Raw genomic sequence first — 21,234 nt, forward strand, 5'->3', positions numbered from 1 at the left:
GGCAGCCTGGGAGTTCATGGCCACCATGGCGGCCACGGCCTGACTCAGATTATTCGGGACCCGACTCGAGACAGTGGTCCCACACTGGACTTAGTCTTCTTGTGGGAGCAATGGCAATGTGATCTGAAGGGAGAGTTACATCTTTCCCCTTTGTCATGGTCAGATCATGCCCTGGTGGCCCTGAGATTCTCTTATGCCACCCCCCTCCACAGGGAGGCAGGACTTATTTGATCAGTCCACCCCCAGCAACTGATGGACCCAATGCGGTTTCAGAGGGAGCTGGGGGTTATACCCGAGGAGCTGCTGCATGGTCCAGCGGAGGCCCTGGCTGCTGCCTGGAATAGGGAGGCAGCCGGGGCCTTGGACAGGATTGCACCTGTGCGACCTCTCTTATCCCATTGAACCTGACACTCCCTGTGGTTCACAGAGGAGTTAAGGGATCTGAAGAGGATTAAGAGATGTCTAGAGCACCACTGGAGGAAAACAAAGACCGAACCCGACCGAACACAAGTTAGAGCCGCGGTTAAGGCCTACCTTATGGTGATAAGAGCGGTGAAACGTCAGTATTTCTCCGTTCTTATTGCATCCGCCACATGACCCGGAAGTGTCCTATGGACAACGCCGGCTCCAAGGCTTTGAAACAGAGATGAGCACCGCCCCCTAGAGTCGGACACGACTGGACTTTACGTCAAGGGAAACCTTTACCTTTACCTATTGCATCCGCAGAATGCGGTGTTTAGGATCACCCAATCCCTGTTGGGGAAAGAGGGTCCAGAAAGCCATCTACAGGGCCGTGCTGAGGAGTTTTCGGGGCATCTGCAGGATAAAATCGCTTGGATTTGCTCTAAGTTGCACTCCAAGCGTGAGACATGGTCTGTGGAGATGCCCGGGGAACATACCCAGTTATTTGGGAACAGTTTGATCCTATTGGACCTGAGGAAGTGGATAGGATCCTCCGGACTGTAAATGCCACAACCTGTCAATTATATCCATGTCCCTCCTGGCTGGTGAAGGCAGGTTGGAAGGTGACGTGTGGTCGGGTCCAGTCGATGGTAAATACATCCTTGCAGGAGGGGGTGTTTCTGGTGGCCTTTAAGGAGGCGCTGGTGCACCCCCTCCTCAAGAAACCATCACTGGATCCTACTGTGCTGGACAATTTTCATCCAGTCTCCCACCTCCCCTTTATGGGGAAGGTGGTTGAGAAGGTGGTAGCACTGCAGCTCCAGAGGATTCTGGATGAAGTGGATTATCTAGACCCCTTTCAGTCAGGTTTCAGGCCCGGATATGGAACAGAAACAGCATTGGTCGCATCCATCCTGGCTCCCCTTCACCTCTCAGTGGCTTTCGATACCATCAACCATGGTATCCTTTTGGGGCAACTCAGGGAGTTGGGGGTGGGTGGCATAGTTTTGCGCTGGTTCACCTGCTTCCTCCAGGGCCGATCCTAGTCGGTGTTAATACGGGAGGAGAGATCGGGCCCGTGGCCCCTCCTTTGTGGGGTGCTGCAGGGTTCAGTACTCTCTCCACTCCTTTTTAACATCTACATGAAACCGCTGGGTGAGATCATCCGTATCTATGGGATGAGGTATCATGAATATGTCAATGATACTCAGCTATACATCTCATCCCAGGGGAAGTAAGTGATGCTGTGGCTGCCCTTTCCAGGTAGGGGGGCTGTTGGGGTCTGGATGGGGAACAACAGGCTTCAGCTGAATCCTGGTAAGACAGAGTGGCTGTGGGTTAATGGCTCCTCAGTTCCCAGGAATTTGCCATCTTTAGTTCTGGATGGGATAGCACTTCCCCAGACAGATCCGGTACGTAACTTGGGGGTCCTCTTGGACTCACAACTCCTGCTTGAAGAGCAGGTGGCAGGCGTGGCCAGTGTTGTGCACCAGTTATGCCCTTTCCTGGAGTAAGAGGCCCTTCGAATGGTCACTCATGCCCTGGTCATCTCCCATATAGACTATTGTAATGTGCTCTACATGGGGCTACCCTTGAAGAGTATCTGGGAGCTTCAACTGGTACAGGGTACAATCGCACAGGCAATTTTAGGTGATTCAAGATCAGCACATAGAACACCCTTGCTCCACAAGCTGCATTGTGTGCCAGTCTGCTTCTGGGTCCAATTCAAGGTGTTGGTTATCCCCTTTAAAGCCCTACATGGCATGGGGCCAGGCTACTTGAGGGACAGTCCCATCCCTGTTACATCAACCCGTCCCACCCGGTCATGCAGAGAGGGCATGCTACGGACCCTGTCTGCAAGTGAATTCCATCTGGTGGGGTCCAGGAGGCGGGCCTTCTCTGCAGCAGCTCCCGCCCTTTGGAACATCCTTCCCCCAGAAGCGAGGTTCGCCCCCTCTCTCCTGGACTTCATAAAAAAATTGAAGACCTGGTTTTGCCACAAAGCTTGGAGTGGGGAGAGGAATAGCCACTCTTGGGGCTGGCTGGTTCCATAGTCCTGCCCGGGACCGGCCTTACTGGGTTATGGGCTGAATTAGATCCGCCATTACTTGGACTTGACTATATTTTATATATTTATCGATTATTGGTATTATTTATGATTTTTATTGAATTTTAAATTGTTTTTACTGTAAACCACCCAGGGTCCCTCCTTGTGGAGGAGATGGGCGGCGACAAAAATATGATAAATAAATAAATAAATAAATATAACCACCAAAGTAGTTATTGGGTTTTTTGCTTATCATCATCCATATATATGTATCACTGGAGGCTGAACGAGGCTAGTATCACTTACAGAACGCTACAAGAAGCATCAATTAGTACTCTGCAAACAAAAATGCCTATTCTATTCAGAGTCCTGGGAAATAGAAGGCAAACAGGTTTAACAATTAGTTAATTAAGTTATTACACATAAAAGCACGTTCCTTGAAGATCTGTATATCCAGGGCAGTTAAAATATCAGCACAGCATAGCTTTTTGCACAGTCACTCCTGTAAGAAAGAAGGCAATTCAAAAGCCTTAAAACTGACGGGGTTTTGCACCTGCCGGCTGTGTTTGTAACCTGATTAATCAAATGAATTCACAACTACAGAAGGATTGTGAACTCATTATTAATTTCTTGTGATTAGGACACCCTGGATTCTCTTTTTCCCCAGTTTGTGCAGCTCCTGTTTTCCCATAAAGCCCGAAACACCAGACTGGCCGCTCTCAGCCTGCACAATGTGATAACATGGTCCCTAGAAATCTAACTAGAAAGAGTGGAAGCATTTTGTGTTCTTTTAAAGACAATGAGAACCATCCCCTCCTAACACTCTAGACATTTTAATATTCATTGTAAACAAAACACTGTTGTCTGTATCTTCTTCCCACCTCCTCTACTTGCTCGAAAAGAGGCATTATGCTCCTGATGCTGACTTGGAAATAGGACTGGCATTACGTAAAGAGAAGATACTGGTTTTGTTTCTTGATATAACAAATAATACCTCCTGTTAGAATGAATCATGGCATCACGTACAAACGAAGATAATTTCTCTGCAAACTGATTTCTGAACAACAGGTCCTAGATTAGAAGCTGCCAGAGAGTAACAGGCAATGGGAAATCGTTGTAATAGGCACCAAGGAACTGCTTTACTATACCACTAGGGTACAGCTGCGCCTCGTTCTAGTATATATATACACTGAGTAACACCAGCAGCTTCCAAGGTTTTAGGCAAGGGTCTTCCTTAATCCTACCTAAAGCTACTAGGGATTGAACTCTGGCACCAGGAGATGCAACTTCAAATGTCAATTTCTTGTGATTAGGACACCCTGGAATCTCTTTTTCCCCAGTTTGTGCAACTCCTGTTTTCCCATAAAGCCTGAAACACCAGACTCAAACCTACTCCCAGCTGTGGCCAGTCACTTTCTCCCTAACGCACAGGGTTGTTGTGGAGGAACATGGGGGGATGGGGGGAGGAAGTGCTATGTGTGCTACCTTGAGCTCCTGCTTGAAGTCTGGGATAGAAATAGATAAATAGCTATCCAGTGTGTGCTCTAGCCCTGTGCTAATGGATATGATCCTTTAGCAGAAACATTAATACATTCTTGCTGTTTTCCACGAATGTCTTGGAAACCAGTCACCCACAGAATGAAGCCTGTCCTCTAATAAAGAACAAGTGACATGTTTGAGTTCTTAATGGCTTTGTTTATGATGAGCAGAAGGTATATCTCTGACTGACTCATCATCAATCTGCTAGCCTTTCTGACTCTCTGTTTTGAGAGTCAAAATAATAAAGTAAAGGTGAGTTTACCTCCTGGTGGCTTCATGGAGGCATCCAGGTAACTTTCCTGGAAAGAACATGGAAGTTCTATTGTAAACCGCCCAGAGTCCCCCTGTTGGGAGGGTGGGGGTGGGGAGATGGGCGGTGATAGAAATTTGAATAATAAATAAATAAAGTTACCACCTTCTGAGGTGTTTCCCAATCTAGCATACAGATCCGGGATTTCCTGCTAGTGCGCAATCCAAATATTAACAAGATCCAAGCCTGCTTAGTTTTTAAGCATCAGTTAAAATTGCAGCTTTCTGATAGCATCAATGAAAGGAGCCAACACATTATCCTAAATTATATTGCTGGGATGAAGAAACCTTGGGATTCAATGTAACCAGTTTAGGGGTGCCGTGGTGATGGTTTTTGCACAGAAGGGTAGTGAGTTCTATTTAATTCCAATCCTCAAATAACTGCTTGGCTCATAATTCTTTTCTAAAAATCAGAATTTTCTGCCAATTGTTGCACTATACTTCGAATAATGGCTTTCAAAGTTCTAGAACTAAGCATAGGATATCCTGCAAGCCTGAAATCAGCCTACCTTTGATTTGCTATAGATGTACTTTGGATTAATTAGAGAATAAAAATAAGATTTGTTATGAAAAAAAACCCTGCTGCTCACAGTCTTAATAATCATATTGGCTTGTTTCCTTTAACAATCCCTTCTTCATTTGCTACTGATTCCAAGTATTAAATGAAACCTGATTTATAAATAAAAATACCTGTCAAACACTTGGGCTTTGTCAAAACCTTGCGGATTTCTACGATCAACCCTTCACGACTTTCTGAAAGGGACCTACGTGAAAATTTACACCACAAGAATTGAATCTGATAGCCTTTAAAGTATCCATATTCATTTTTTAAACCTAGGATTATGTTTTATTTATATATTCATCTACACAAAACACTTCTCTATTCTACATAGCTAAGGAACGATGGTCAGATGTTAGTTTTTCAAACTGCCTTGTAGCAATTTTTCAGCCAAAGCAATTTACCGTACTTTTAAATTACACTGATCCAATGACATATTTGCAACAGGGATTGAATTTATTTCTCCAACTCCAACAAATTATATGGATTAGGGAATATGAACGATAAGCTGGATGTGAAGGACTGCTGGATGATTTCTGCTTCTCTCTTTCTTCACATGTTTGGACCAAAAGGAATGTGTATTTGTGCACTGCCACCCAAACTGGTAACATGTGCCAATTTGCTTACAACCTCACTATCTCAAAAAGTTGCAATTTCATGTAATGTAAGTATAATGGAAGAGAGTGCTGCTTATGGTTTATCTTCATGTCCAATTCTTGATGATTTGCTCTGACAGGTTTTCAAAGGAATTCTATGCCATGATGCATTTGATTCAATCTCAAATCATCCTCCCAAAGTTTTTTTTAAAGATTTTCAGGAGCTCTCTTAATGGAAGAATATGATCAGAGAAATTCTCTTGATTTTAAATTTATTAACAGCCGCCCCCAAGATCTGGAGGGCCCTTCCCCCAGGCATTGGGCCAGGATGAGAGTTGAGCCCAGCCCACCTATATCTGGGATAGCACTCTTATGGTCCCTTGGTTGTGTGCAATGGTTTTAATTTTCTTGACTTTTGGTGTTTTTGTCTGTTGGTGTTGTGAGCCACTCAAGGTTATGTTATATAAGAGGGGCAGCCATACCAATCTTTTAAATTAATTAAAATATTTAATTTATATCCTGCAGCAATCATAAGCCAGCTCTTACGTAATCGTAAGTGGCTTACAACATATGACAAAATAGTAACAGTCAAAAGTACAGAAACTTACAGTCAAAGACAAAAACTGATATCCTAGATAGCATTTGGCATCAGGTCCCAAATGTCCTCCAGAAAAGCTCCATTTTCATCTGCTTCTAGAAGGAGACTAGAACTAGGGCCCAAAGCACTTCCACCAGGAGGCAACTCCAGAGGATCTGCCTGATGACAGAGAAATACTACCTCCGAGCTTCAGCCCCTGGACCTCCCCAAAATGGGACACAACCAGCATTCTTCCCGTATTTTCCAGCCTTTCAAGATAGCCTGTGGTATTTGATATGAGAACCTTGCATTGTGTTTCAGATATTCCTCTAATTTTAAATTAAGCAAATATATACCACTTTTCAAACACTGGTAATATTCATAAAAATGAAGGAGTCAATTGTGGACCCACATAGAAGAGTATGTGATTGGAATGTCCCACTATGAGTTAGTTTTCTTTGATCACATTTCTAGGGGAAAAAATTGGAGTATCTTTCTGTGCTGCTTCTATATTGCAGGAATTCTTGGGGAAAAAGAATACATATGTCGGAACAGGAAAAGCATGAAAGATGGCTTAAAGATGTACTGAAAATGCTTCACCTCTATATGAAGCCCAAGAAATTATAAAGCCTTTGTTCTCCAGCAGTATGGCAGAAAGTACAATCTTACACATCACTGTAAGTAATTTTAGGAATCTAACAAAGGATATTTGAAAAGTATCAGTCAGCAGCAATACTGAAAAATTAGGAAACTAGGATATCTTAAAAGAATCATGTTGGGCTTTTAAAATCAACCTTAAATCCTTTATTAATATATATAATCCTTAAGTGGTCATCAAACATTCAGCATCAAAACTAGTTCATGTTTGGCTCTGAATATTATTTAGAGGGAATTAAGGAAGAAGTGGAGGGAAAAGCCACAGAGCTTTAAAAATATAGCAGTCCCCCGACCTGTAAAACTACTTCATGATCCAACTTAGGGCCTAGCTGATCTCTCCCTCAATATTTTTAGTACATTAGGAAAAACTAACTGAAGAGAATGTGGGTGTAATCACTGCATTTATTATCATCAAATGAAATAAAACCTGGAATCCTAACATTGTAAGTGGGGTCAGTTGGTTTGCTAGTTTTGGGATGACCATTTTCATTCAAATCTATTTTCTTCTAATCCCCCATCTACCAGTTTCCCAAGACAAACCCGCCCAGTAACAGCCTTAAACAATATCATTCTATTAGCAACGCTTTCTATTCCGTCTAACTGCTGGTCATATTATGCCTCAGGGCAGTGTTTCTCAACCGTAGTACCTTGAAGATGTGAGGACCAACTCCCAGAATTCCCCAGTCACTTGGGGTCAGATCAAGCGGCTGCTATTGATAGCTGCAGAACCACCCGATATGGAGGATCCCAGGAATCAGAATATGCCTCAGGAAGGCAACAGGTAACTTAACCTTTCTTTTGAGGAAGATGGGCAGCGACGAAATTCGAAAAATAAATAAATAAATACATAAATAAATAAATAAACAAACAAACAAACAAACAAACAAACAAACAAACAGACCCCGCAACATTTGAAAGAACTGTTTTGGGATTCTTTGTAATAAGGAACTGCCTACAGAAAAGATGATGATGATGGATGATGATGATGATGATGATGATGATGGTGATGATGAGATGATGGGAGGAGGAGGAGGAGGAGAAACCAAGATCTGTCTTGTGCACCTCTGGGTATGCCATTCTTTATTTGGAGGGCAAGACAGTATGCTGGAAACAACCCATCCTATCTTTCCCCCTGAAAATGTGATTATTTAGGAAAAGATCTCTCTTTTCACCTTCAGTGCTAACAGATGGGATGCTTCTTCCACTGCTCAAAGCTGGCTGCCTTCCTGCAGAAGCTGCTCCACATCTTTTTCTCAGTCTCCTTCCTTGCTGCTCCAAAATGCCAGGAGCATTCTAAACACAAGCATCCTTTTAGGTTTCTTTCGGAAGGTGCATACGACTAGAGGCACTTCCAACAAGAGGAACGGAGAGAGGGCAGCATGTGATTTCTTCCTCCCTCTCTGCTGACAACCACATCACCAGTGTGTATGATTAAAGCAAGAAAAGGGGCCTGCATCTCAGTGCACCCCTCGAGTTTAGTTTAGCAATGCCAAGGTAGACAGAGAGACAGACAGGAACTTAATTCAATTTACTGAGCATCCCTCTAGGGTCATTTCTCTGAAAATTTCATGCAAGCAGGATGGAGCAATTACAGGATGTTTTTCTTCTTCCTCTGGAATTATAACTCCGTTACTGAGCAGCAAACATGATATATAGAAAAATGTGGCAAATGCTTTCAGGAAGCAGCAGAGTCTGAAAGAATGAGACTCTCCTTGCCTTCTACCACTTTGCCAGGCTATTATGCTTTCCTGATGTTCAAGCATTCCTACCATCTTTAGGAGCAGCAATCAAACTCTTTCCCAGATTTATTGGGCAATAATCAGCCTTGGCTGATTGCAGTCCTTCCTCAATGACGTATGAGCACAAACAGCTTTTCTCCTTCTCTGAGCTGCAAAGTATCTGCAGGTAAGAGCAATCCAAGTCTGCATTACAAATACCAATTGGGCATCAACTGTACAAGCCCCAAACGCATATTACTTTTGTTTCAAATGTGGAGGCCCTGAGCATAGACAGGCAATAACAACCACCCCTGCTTAGAGTAGCAACCTGTAACAGGTACTTGTTCAGTTCCAGGTCTGTTTGTTTTCCCTCTATGCAGGAAGCAACGCTCAGAAGTATCTAACTGTAAGGTTTGAGTCTGACCTTGACTCTGAAAATGAAACTTATCTTGAGCCAGAAGGGGAAAACAAAACTTATCAGGAAAGACCTGGGGAAATAGACACTAGTAGTGACTCAGCAGAGCAGGAGAATTCGGAGACGGTGACTGGGCAGAATCCGGAGGGAGGCTTGAATCCTCCAATTAGTGCGCGCGAGAGAAGAGCGGAGAAGTGTGCAAAGCAAAAGGCAGCCCAATTGGCTACAGAGGAGAAACAGCGCGAAAAGGATTGCATAAAAAGGCACCAGCGCCCGGAGCAAACCGGTGGAAACAACCGTTCTACTGTGCTAACAGCTTTGACAGGAGAATCCTTGCCAGGAAACAGCCTTGCCTGTAGCCAACATAGAATAAGTGCCAGCTCCCTCTACTGATGTGGACCTACCTCCTTCACACCCTGATTCAGCTGAGTCCAGCCCTGCATCCAGTTCCGAATCTCGTCTTGCCATTCCAGCTGAGTACAGCCTTGTATCCAGTTCCAAGCCTTGTCTCATCGTTCCAGCCAAGCCCAGTCTTGCCTCCAGTTCCAAGCCTCGTCTTACCATTTCAGCCACATCCAGCCTTGCCTCTAGTTCCAAGCCTTGTCTTACCACTCCAGCCAAGTCCAGCCTCCAAGCTGTTGTCTTGCCACTCCAGCCAAGTCCAGCCTTGCCTCCAGTTCCAAGCCTTCTTGCCGATCCAGCTGAGTTCAGCCTTGTCTCCAGATCTAAGCCTTGTCTTGTCACTCCAGCAGTCTTGCCTAGCCTCCGTCGCCAAGCCTAGCCTCGCCTCGCCTCCATGCCACGTCCTGCAATCAAACCTCAAGCTACCACCTTTCCACACGCCCTAGCCACACCTGGTCTTACTGCTTCACTGAGAGAGTCAGCCGAGTTCTGTCTTGCTGTGTTGCCACAATCTCCTTCTACTCTTGACCTGGCAGCCTTGCCCTGTGTTCCTCCACTGCCGGGGTGGATTTGAATGAATTATATTGCCTATTAATAAGGACTCTTTTCTGTTATAAATAGTTGGTTGTTAATAAAGAACTTCCTTTTGGAATTCTGCCTGGCCGTCTCATAGTCTGAACAGGACACTAACAGGAATATTTCATATGAACAGAATAGTGCCGGAGCTGCAATAAGGAAAGCCTATACTGTACAGGTAGTCCTCAACTTACCACCATAAATAGGCCTGGAACTTTCATCACTAACCGAGGCAGTTGTTAAATGAGTCACATCCAATTTTACAACCTTTTTTGCTGCGGTTGTTAAGTGTATCATGTTGTTGTTAAGCGAATCCAGCTTCCCCCATTGACTTTGCTTGCTGGAAGCTGGCTGGGAAGGTTGCAAATGGCAATCACATGACCCTGGGACATTGCAATCATCCTAAATGCATGCAGGTTGCCAAGGACTGTGACTGGGGATGCTGTGATAGTCGTAAGTGTGAGGACTGGTCATAAGTCACTTTTTCAGCACCATCATATCTTTGAATGGTCACTAAACAAATGCTCATAAGTCGAGGGCTACCTGCATTATCATAACTTTCCATTCAGCCCAACACAGACCTCACAAACCTAAATGCTGCACAGAAATAGAAAACTAGTCTTTCTGAAAAGAGAACATTTAACGCAACTTCTGCATAATTTAGTCCACAGCTGAGATCCTCTGTTCATAGCAGGTGAATTCCAAAGTTCAAAGGATAGCAAAGTCTACTGAGCTTAGGCCAAGGCTTGGCTCTGCCCTCCATGCCGGTCTGGATAGCAAGCAAACTTTTCTGAGATGAAGAAGGCAAGAGGCACTGCAAGCAAAGGGACTGTTGGGATTGCACAGAGGAAGAATGGCCAAACGTAGGAAACAGGGACGAGGAGGCAAAAGGCCTAACGTGACATTGGAGAGGTGAACATTTCAAACCCCATTCAAACATTCAATACATACTAGATTCCATAGGTTCATCTCCATCCTGCTTCCAGATATATATTCTAGATGCAGTGAATGTACACACAGAATCCTAAGCATTGCATTGTACACCTTTAAAGGGTACAATTTAGAAGAGTATTTATTAAATGAGGGGTGGATGCCAGCCTGGCATGTTTAGCTGTTGGTTGATGGGTGGATGCCTGCTTACCTATCTGCCATATTTCTATATTAATAAGAAATGTGTGGAGGAAGGAGGACATGCACACAGTGACACTGCCCTCCCCACGACTACCACCCCGAGAGTTTATTCCACATGTTATTGGCCTTTAGCTGCTTGTCATGATGAGGAACAATGTTCTCCCTACATCAGCCACTTGAACCAAAAGGTTACTGTAACAAGCAATGAAGGAGGTAGATAGAAGCCTAAAGCACAGGGGAAAGCTGGCGTGCCGGCGTTTTGTTCCTGAGCAGTCTTGCCATACGTCAGAGTGGTACTGAACTACTGTACCTGGGCTAGCTCCTCTCCATCCTTGCTGCATTTAAGATTATGTGTGTAAATTAGAGAAGTACAAGTTTCTACTTAAAAATAAATAAAAAATTCCACTGCAGAATGTGTGCTGTAGTCTGTGCTGGCAGACCACACACAACATTAGAGCCTGGAATATATTTTGTCCCCCTTTATCTTTCTAACGCATGCACAGAACCACCAGGAAAATCACGAGCAATTCATCCTTCAAAAGAGCACACTGAGAATAAGTCTGTGGTAATGGATTTTAAAATTGATTTAGTAAAGTAGTGCTTTGACTTTTAGTTTAAAGTAGGAGGACAGAATAAAGGGATACAAGTAATTAAAGGATATAATACAATTCTCGAACAAAGGGTGAGAGACTTAGTTCAGAGCAGAGAAAAGCTTTAATCAATGATGACCTCTTATTTCACTTGGAAAAAAAGGCTTAGAAACGTTTTGGCTCCCATTCTGCCCAGGGGCAGACTTAACTTACCTGTAAGAAAAGAAGTATTCCAGGATGACTATCCACACATTGCATGAATTTGTAGGAAAAAAAAAATCCTCTGGCCAATCTCAGTCGTTTGCTTCATTCAAAACTTGACTGAAGACCACTTTGGGGTCCCCTTCCGTAAGTTTCCAGTTTGCTATCTAAAAATCAGAGATCTTCATGACAGAGAACTGGCACCAATGGACCCTTTGTGATCATACAACACTGCTAAGCCCAGCACTGGGAGGCTGTCCCGTGTGGCTGGAGGCAGCATCTCAATGATGCAATTTTGAGGGATGCATCATGGTATGGTAACTACTGTGCTGCTATGGGTAATCTACAAACACCACCACCATATACAGCACATGGATTAAGTCTGGATTAAATGTAACCTAGAGTAACATTTTTATTCCAATACAAATTATAGTCATAGCAAGAAAAGCCATCAAGGCCCTTCCATTTCTATTCACTTGGTCAGATGGGAGGCAAAGTGTTGGCCGAAGAAAGGATCAATTTCCATCTATTTCTGATGCAGCCTTGACATACAGAGCTTCACAGAGATCACAGGCACCATATAACTTCTTACACTGAACTAACAGCCTCCACACTCCCCACAAGCACTGAAGATCTTATTCTATTATCACTTCCTCCTCCTCTTCCTGCAAAATATGTCTTCCCAAACAAAGAATCCATCAAGTAGAAAGGTATGGAAAATCTTTTTCAGCTCATTTCAGATCAGCTGAGGAAAGCAAAACAAAGCAGGAGCTTTCTCTAGAACAGTGTTTCTCAACCTTGGCCACTTGAAGATGTATGGACTTCAACTCCCAGAATTCCCCAGCCACCATGGAGAATTCTGGAAGTTGAAGTCCACACATCTTAAAGTTGCCAAGATTGAGAAACACTGCTCCTGACTATACTGCAGAATTACGTATGTCACTGTTAAGGTCACCTGAACTTTCCCTAAGCTAGAAAGTGCATCTTTTCTTTCTTCAGGATGATTTTGATCATACAAAGAAAACAACAACTTATATCAGGACCCACATTTTCTGGGTCTACAATGTCATCTTCCAATTTTTCTAAGCAGCACATTGGTCTTTCCAAGTTGCAGAGCAATTCCTAAACCATCCAGTTTAGTACAGCTTTAACATATATCCCATGGAGGCAAAAAGAAACATGTCTCCTACCTTGCTTTCCACTAGTGAGATGAGAATCTGCTCCATGATGCTATTAAGGGCTGGAACAGAAGTCTGAATGTGGCCAATTACCACACCTATGGCAACTCTGGAGAGCTCATAGCTGAGATTTGTGTTCCTGCGGATCAGCTCAATCAATTCAGCCCCTATCGTCTTTGGCACGGTGGTTACTAGGCCAGATGATTCTTGCTCCACCATCTCTACACTGGCTGCCTTCTCATCTTCCAGGCAAGGTAAATCAAAGTTTTCTACCCCTGTAGATGTGGCTGGTGAGATCTCCTTCGCTTGTAAGTTCTTCTTGCCACCTGCAGCTGAAACCTCTGTTTGGGCAGGAGGTTGTGGAGCAGCCCTTTTGGTCTGGGGGGATTTGCTTGCACTCCCATGTTTCCTTTGCACCACCGGACTAACATCTAAGCTGGATGATGCCATGGTGAGGGCACTTCTGCTAGGAACAGGGGGAGGAGTATTGTTGGGGCTGGGTGTAGCAGTAGGGAGACCTGATTCTGTTGAACCCGTGTACAAGGTATCCAGTGAAGTTGTGCTTTCCGTAGAGGTGCTAGAAACTGATCCAGAGGTGATTCCAATTGCACCTGAAAGGAAACAATTAACATGTCTTAGCAACAAAATCAAAGTAAAAGAGGGTGGTTAAAAAAAAAAAACCTGCAGCAGCAAAGTCCATTAAGAATCTTATTGTGGATGCTTTCAGAGTAGTTTAACTATTTTTCTAGGTTCACTTATCTCAAAGCAAAATTGTTTTCAGCTGTCTCTTGAGTATTCCTGATCGCCAATCTCTTTGCAGCAAGGGAAAAGTCTGTTCTACAGATAGGGGGGTTTCATGTTTTTATAGGAAAGTTTTCATGTTTTTATAGGAAAGAAATGGATACTTTTAGGCAATAGTTTTCATTTTATGCATACAGGTATTGTTTCTGAATAATGCATCTTTTATTTGACATTAAAAGAGACAAAAGAGGCCTATTGCTAAAGAATACCTTGATTCTTTATGCAACCACTTTCACGGAGCAAGGAAGAGGATAATATAGAGCCTGTCTAAAGGCAGAGCTCGCATCTGGCTGAAAGCAGCTGACTAATCTTCCTCACTTGTGTGGCCTTAAGACTTGAAACCCACATCTCCCCTGACTGCTGCTGCTCAGATGCTGCTGACCCACTATTCTTAGGTGACAGACAAATGGTAGCTCCAGTTCCTCAGCACTAGGGAATCAAGGGCAGATTCTATTTTGTGTGAATGTAACAGGAAAACTCATGATGGCTTGTTGCATCATTTTAATTACACAGCCCAGTTAAGCAACCAATACACTTTCAACAAGTTCCGCAGAAAAGTGAACTTTGGCTACAGCAGTAATTGCTGCAATGAGCAGCAACAGAACATATCTGGGAAGAGCTTCATTGAGGTCTGGGTATCAGCCTTGCAAGGTAAACCAGGCAGGAAACATGGCCAGATGAGCTAATCCTACTTTATTGTAAAGTTACATTAACAGAATCTTGCAAGCCTGAGATGGTTCCCTTGGCTGCGTCTCTTTGCTCTGTCTCCCAAGGTCATTCCCACTTACCATTACACTGGGGGAATGACTTTTGCCAGGCTTCCCAGCTACTTCTCCATTATTACAGAACAACAACTGCCAATACTGCACTGAGCCCATTCCTCTCTTTCCCTGAGGAATACATTGTGTTGCATTGAGCTCTAAATGCCTACATTTACATGACAGCATTGTTAAGGAGTGGAATTAATCAGTTAGAACTTCTGTAGATAATGGAAAATGTGCCTCATAAATCAAAAGTTAATGAATTAGAGTTTTTCCTTCAACCAACTTGAAGAATGCAGTTTTCTTACTGTGTATTTTGTAACAGTAAATTCATACTTGCCAAGTATCATCCAAGTAAGCAATGCTTATTTGTGCAAGCAATCTAAATGCTGAGCTGCCTTATTTAAGATTCTGTCTGTGTTTCCTTCACAGAGTTTTATTCTTTATCTCCCCATCCCATCAAATACTCAGTTCCTCTCAGCCAGCCTTTCATTGTCATGACAAGGCAACAAAAAATAAACAGTTTTATTTAAAGCAACAAAAAATAAACAGTTTATCTGCAGACGAAAAAAAAAACCCTGTACATTCAAATGTCAACAATACCGATTCTAACACTTGATTTACTCTGGACTCATCCTCATGTCCCCCTACAACATGAATGTGCCCCTGTAACCATTTATATGACATGTCCTTAAGACATTGTCTGTATCTCATCCTAAACTAGAACCGAGGCTGCATAAAGTTATATTTAGCTGTTCCAATGTTCGCAGATCAATTTAAGCTGGAAACAGAGATGGATTCTCCCACCAATGGGTGTATTGCAAATGTTCCACTGCTTCTGTCAAAAATGGGTTTCACGTGGCCACCTACTATTTTTATTTGTTTGGTTGGGTGGGATGGCATCATTTTGCCAACAAACTTACCAGCACTGGCATTGCCTCGCAGCACTAGCTGAGGTCAGAGCCCGCTCATTATCAATCACTACCTCCCGCTTCACCTCATGCCTCTCCTCTGTGCCTGTTAACCTGATAGGTCACACTTAAGAAGGAAGATGGAATGAAGCAGGAGGAAACACTCCAAATGCATTGAGCAGAAAAGCTCCCTCCAGTTTCTTCCTGCATCCCTCCTCCATGCCTGTGGCCTCTCAGCTGGGCTACTTTTTGAACACAGATTTAGCATTCCTTCAAAAAAAAAAAAATTATGGACGCATGTTGAGAAATAGCCTGACTAACAGGTCACAGGTGTGGAAGCCCTCCTGTTAGTCCAGCAACTTAACAGCAGCCTATATCCATCCCACCAGATGTTCAGAAGGGTGGCTAGAGAGAGGGAAATGAAGCTAGAGTAACCCATTGATGGCTTTCCTTAACTTATCCTGCATTAACATTGTAATGATAACACTACTTGCCAACTGTGTCACTGAGACAGAACAGGACTCGGTAATCAGGGCAGTGCAACGTAGACCAGCATGCTTTTCTGCCAGCTCATGGACTGGAGAAAAGCATTTTAACAGAGCCATCTGCAATGAGGCCTCTAGGGCAGAGATGAATATACCTGGAGATTTTCCTTGACCTTTTCCTGGGCTCCCTGTCCACATAATTTTTATTTGTAATAAGAAATAAAAATTAAATGGGAAATTGGCTGCTGCAAATGAAAACACCGGCCTCTAGTACAGTGTTGTCAACCTTGGCAACTCTAAGATATGTGGACTTCAACTCCCAGAATTCCCCAGATTATGAGGAGGGAAAGATGGAGGGAAAGAGGTGGCTGGGAGCATTTTACCTATTGATAAAATGATGTTTTGTGAGTGTCCCTGTACATCAAGGCAACCCTTTTCTAAAATAGGAATTCCCCCCTCCCAGCAGCCATTTGCAAGAGTGCCAGGCACACGTTCTCAACACTATAAATGTACTGATCAGCTCCAAATGACTGCCTATGCCTCACCTAGACCACTCTTATTCCTTTGTGCTCAAACTGCCTTTTCATTGTCCTCTCCTTTTTAAAGGGAGCAGTGGAAAGCTCTACCTGTAATCTGTTTTCCTGCATGGAAGGACTGAAGAAATAAATAGTATTTATTATGGAACTTTCTTTTCCTACTCTATTTTTTCTTTTCAGCCCCAAGGCACAGTGGTTAATCATGTTCCATTTTTCTTAATGTAGGTCTGCAAATCATATGTTCATCATTGTGGGTGACTCACCTTTCCCCAGATGATGATGATGATATATGAAATTCATATGCTGGCCTCTGGGCAGCTGATCAATGCTTGTCTAGCATATCTCCTTTTTTAATTCTCTCCAGCATAAAATCTAATCTTCTGTTTTATTTTAAAAAGAAAGCCATTGCACATGGTGTAGACTAGGAATGAACAAAACTTTCCATGCCCCAACTACAGCATCCATGGAACAGACAATTTTAAGTGGTCTCTACCAAGAACAAAACGGATATGCTTTCTCCAGGCATGGACCAGAACATGCATGTTTTGGCAGAGGTGTTCCAGGGTTGGAGACAGAGGGAAAAGGCAAGAGTGGCACCTAAGGGAAGGTTAGCAGAAGGAATGCACAGGGAAGATTGGGTGGGTAAGTTGCCTTGGTATACTATACTTAAATTCAAATGTGACAAAGGGGAAGTAAAAAGGAAGAAAGGTGCTGGGTGGGCAGGTAGATGCACAGGAGAGGAGAGAGTGGCAAGGCATATCACCTTTGCCCCACTGTCCCTGCAAGATTGGCCTGGACTCTGCCTTGGCTGAAATCCAGAATAATCAAAATGTTCTGAGTTTCAGTCCAGTTGAGCCATGAACTGCCTAGAATGGTTGGCCAAATTTGCAGGCCACCATGTAATCCTGTACTTTTGCCTTTTATACAAGAGAATGGATGTTTTTTGTATCATCTTTCACCTCAGATGAAATCCTACAAGCATCTGAGTCAGGTTCCTCATTTGTGGTAGTTTGATACTGTGGACTTTTCTTCTGTTTACTTTCTCCTGTGTGCCAGAAGGCCACATCAATTGGAAGATGGAAGGGCAGCAGTTCCTTCTATCATTTATCTTTGAAGCAGAAACAGAAAAATGTTTTTTTAAAGACTTTGCTCCTCAGGTCCTTGCTCCTAGGTATGCCATGGCCGGTTTTGGTTCATGAAAACAGATTTCAGGTTGCATTATCAAGTTGTGTACATGAATAGGAATTTCCATCTTCAGAAGAAAAGTTTAGACTTTTCATTGAAGAGCAAATCCACTAAGTAAAATGCAAGCAACAGCCTGAGTTTATGCACGTTAACTTGGAAGCAAGTTCTACTAAATTCAATAAAATTTATTCCTGAGTACATATTCTTGATCAGACTGCAATTTTAATTCTCTAATTTCCCAAAACTCCACTCATGCTCTACATGTCTTGTTTTGAAAAGTACAAATTTAAAGAACTGTGGACTTTTCTCCTGGAGTTCAGTAACATCTGAAAGACCACAGGTTGCCCATTTCTGGTGAAGCTCAACTTCCCGTCACAGTATCTAGTATTTTCTTTTTTGTCTTCAAGAGCACAAGGAGCCACTTACTCCTTGTATACTTCCAGCTTTAATAGTAAAGCTGACTATTTAGTATTCTTTGATCCTCAATATCACCAACCTGCAAGATAATTTCTTACTTTTAACAGGGGCAGTTGTCTTGCGTTTCTCTGGTGGTGGGGGAATAACAGGAGTGGCACGGCACGACTGTGCAGCAATCTAGAAGAAAGCATTTTAGAACAATCCAAGGCATCAGCAACAGCAATGGTAATGTGTCAAAAACATTCTTTTCTAGGAAACAGCAAATTTGTCCTAATACTGCTCTTTCCATTTCTTAAAAATGCCTCTAGAGGATAGCATTAATAATCAGCTTCCTCTGAGCCAAGTAGAATCTCAGAATGTGTGTCGCTTCCCTCCCTCCATTAAGACAAGAAAAGCAGCATGTTTAATTGCTATGTTCAGCAAAGCACCGCACTCATGTTACACTGACCTGTCAGACACATACACTCTCTGTTGCTCTCAGCCCCTTTACAGAGGCAGCAAGCCATGTGCACATTAGAGGCACTGGGAGCGATCCATGCAACAAATTACCCTTGTGAAAGGATAAAGACAAAAGCTCGACCCGTGCAGGCTTCCTTCACGTTCATGCATTCAGAGCAATTTTTTACTTAGACTAGAAAAAGTGTCTCGGGGTAGACAGGGCCATTTACAACGGCAGTCATTCCCCGCAGAGGCTCATGACAAGAAAAGCATCAAGTGGTGAGCAGCGCTTCCCCTAGCTAGTCCACTTCCCAAATCTTACACTTCTCCTGGAAGCAAAGAGGGCTGGGAGTGCTGACTGAGGGCTTTCTCTCTCCTTTGCAGGGAAGGGGTGAGAGCAAGATGGGCTAGATCAGACAGTTCCTCTCTGGCACTACACCAACATCGTAACTCTTGATTTCCTTTGTCTTAGGAGCACAGAAACCACACAACATGAACCCTAACCCTGTAATGATTTAAGCCCTTGTGTGACTGCTCAGCACAATCCGTTTCTCTCAGAGGACATACCAAATGCCTGCATCCCCGCTGGGATGTATTTAAAATCTCAGCCCACTGAGCCTCATTCAGAAAGTACTGTAAGTTTCTTTGACACTTATGGCAATTTGCTGGATTCCAACTGAACAAGAATTCCAGTCTTTGGTTGTGGGTCTTCTTTTCAGTGAATCCTGCACTTTGACCTGAAGCCCTTCGGCTGGACTTTTCTACTCACCTTCCTCCCTTCTTCAAATCTCCATGCCTCTCCCCCCCACCACCCCCTGCACCCCCCTTGGTTCCATCTAGGCAATCCTTATATCCTACAGCCAAAGGTTATGCTTATTCCCGCCTCTCCTTCAGTTAATCTTTTACCCTCTCAGCACCCAGAAGGTAGACAAGAATTTTGTTTTTAATCCCCAAATCCAGATCCCTCTGCCTTCGTGGAGCAGCCTGACTCTTCTGAGTCACCACACTCTCCAGTGTTATGATTACTTCTCAAAAAGGGTATGTGCACATATGCGCGCGCGCACACACACACACACACACACACACACACCATCTTGGGTTGGATCTTTCTTTGGGGACCATACATACAGCAGATCATACACAGGATTTTAGTGCTGTGTTTGCCTGGAGTTGGTGCTCTGAAAGTGGGGGACCTGGCCATAGTTTTGTTGTCATGAACAGATCAGTCTCTGGTCAATTTTACATTGGCAGCTGTTATAAACCTCTGCTGGGATACAGGAGGAATTAATATGGTCTAAGCCAGGTCGTTGATAGATCTGGATGGTTTTCTGAATATATTTGCACAATTTCCAGCCAAGTTTGTCATCAGCACTGCTGAAACCTGGCCAATTGTGGGACACGGAGCTCGTCTGGGTGGTGAGCACTATTGTTCCTAAATGCCCTCTTCCCTTCAAAAGACATCAGGTGGCATCTTGATTCACCGGGTTGTTGAGAGAGATGAAGCAGACTGATAGTAAGACAGATTACTGTTGCAGAAACTCTGGGTACAATTTGATTTTAACATGGAATTGAGTCCTCCTCAAGGCTTGCTTGCGATCCTGTTCTGTGGCAGTGGATGCAGCAGAGAGGGCTTACTTCTCTTCCTCTGTTGCATCTGTACCGGACAGTTCCACAAATGCTTTTCAATACTGCACAGCATTTCTTCCATTAAGATTTTGAGGGAGGGGAGTCAGAACAGTTGGAAGCCTGCTGTGACCAATTTTATACCACTGTTTGTAGAAAAGACTGGATATGTCTCAGATGCCACTATTGGGGCAGATCACAGGTCCTGTTCACATGGATTTTTTGCTTTTTTGTTTGGCCTGGTACATCTTGAAGATATGGACAGAGGATATGGAAAAGTAAGGCCTACCATCTGTTTGGTCAGCCCTTTCCCCACCTGCCTAATTAAATTAGTCAGGTTGAAAATCACCTAATGGTTACCAGAAGTTATTAATGACTCCTTTAGCAAGTTTAGCCACTTCCTTAAAGAAGGTAGTTATGTGATCTTTACTGAAAAGCCCTCCTTGGACCTCAAAGAGTTTTGTAATTATAAGCCACACTGTAATGTTCCATTCCTGGATAAGATGGTTGAGAAAGCTATAGCCTTGCTGCTCAAGGTGGATCATGAAAGTGATTATCTAGACCTACTCCAGTTAAGGCTTTGTCCATTCCAAAAGATGACCTGCACTGGAAATTAGATGAGGAGAATACAACACTGGTGTAGAGGAGTATAGAGACAGCTCTGAAGAAGTTATGTAGCAGCCATTAGGAAAACATGAGCTTGGCCCAGAAAGACAGGAGGTGGTAAGGGAAAAACTCAAGATTGCACACCTTGACTCTCTTGGGTATAAGAGGGAGTGAGAGAGAAACTCTGTCAGGCTTTTAAGATTCTGTTATTATATCCTATAACAAGAGGGTTCCAGTAGTTCCTGCTTCCTGACCTGGCCCACCTTGAAGGGCTGATATCTGCTACCTCTCCTGCATCTCTTGGCACCTTTCAATACCACTGACTGTGATATCTTTCTGGTGGAGTTCGACCTCTGGCAGAGTTAGGCCTTAGGGAAATTGTTTTGCAGAGATTCCAGTCTTTTGTGTCAGGACTTACACAGATGGTGGTGTTATGGTGTCCCATAAAGCTCTATCATATCCTCTTGTTTAACACCTACAGGAACCTATGGGAGATTATTTGGAATTTATTTGGAACTTCGGAATGTATGCTTGTGCCACCCAGCTCTACTGCTTCTTTTTATCTAATTCCACA

General features: G+C 43.5%; 1 protein-coding gene across 1 annotated transcript in view; it reads right to left on the reverse strand.

Moving 5' to 3' along the window:
- The window catches only part of NCKIPSD (NCK interacting protein with SH3 domain), a 98,214-nt gene that overhangs the window by 25,922 nt on the left and 51,058 nt on the right, over nt 1-21,234 (reverse strand). The window contains exons 4-5 of the mRNA XM_063291723.1: nt 18,092-18,170; nt 12,910-13,508 (exon numbers count right to left, since the gene is read on the reverse strand). Coding sequence (XP_063147793.1) covers nt 12,910-13,508; nt 18,092-18,170 — 678 coding nt within the window. The remainder of the gene's footprint in view (nt 1-12,909; nt 13,509-18,091; nt 18,171-21,234) is intronic.

Source organism: Candoia aspera, chromosome 2 (assembly GCF_035149785.1).
Source record: "Candoia aspera isolate rCanAsp1 chromosome 2, rCanAsp1.hap2, whole genome shotgun sequence".
Taxonomy (NCBI): domain Eukaryota; kingdom Metazoa; phylum Chordata; class Lepidosauria; order Squamata; family Boidae; genus Candoia; species Candoia aspera.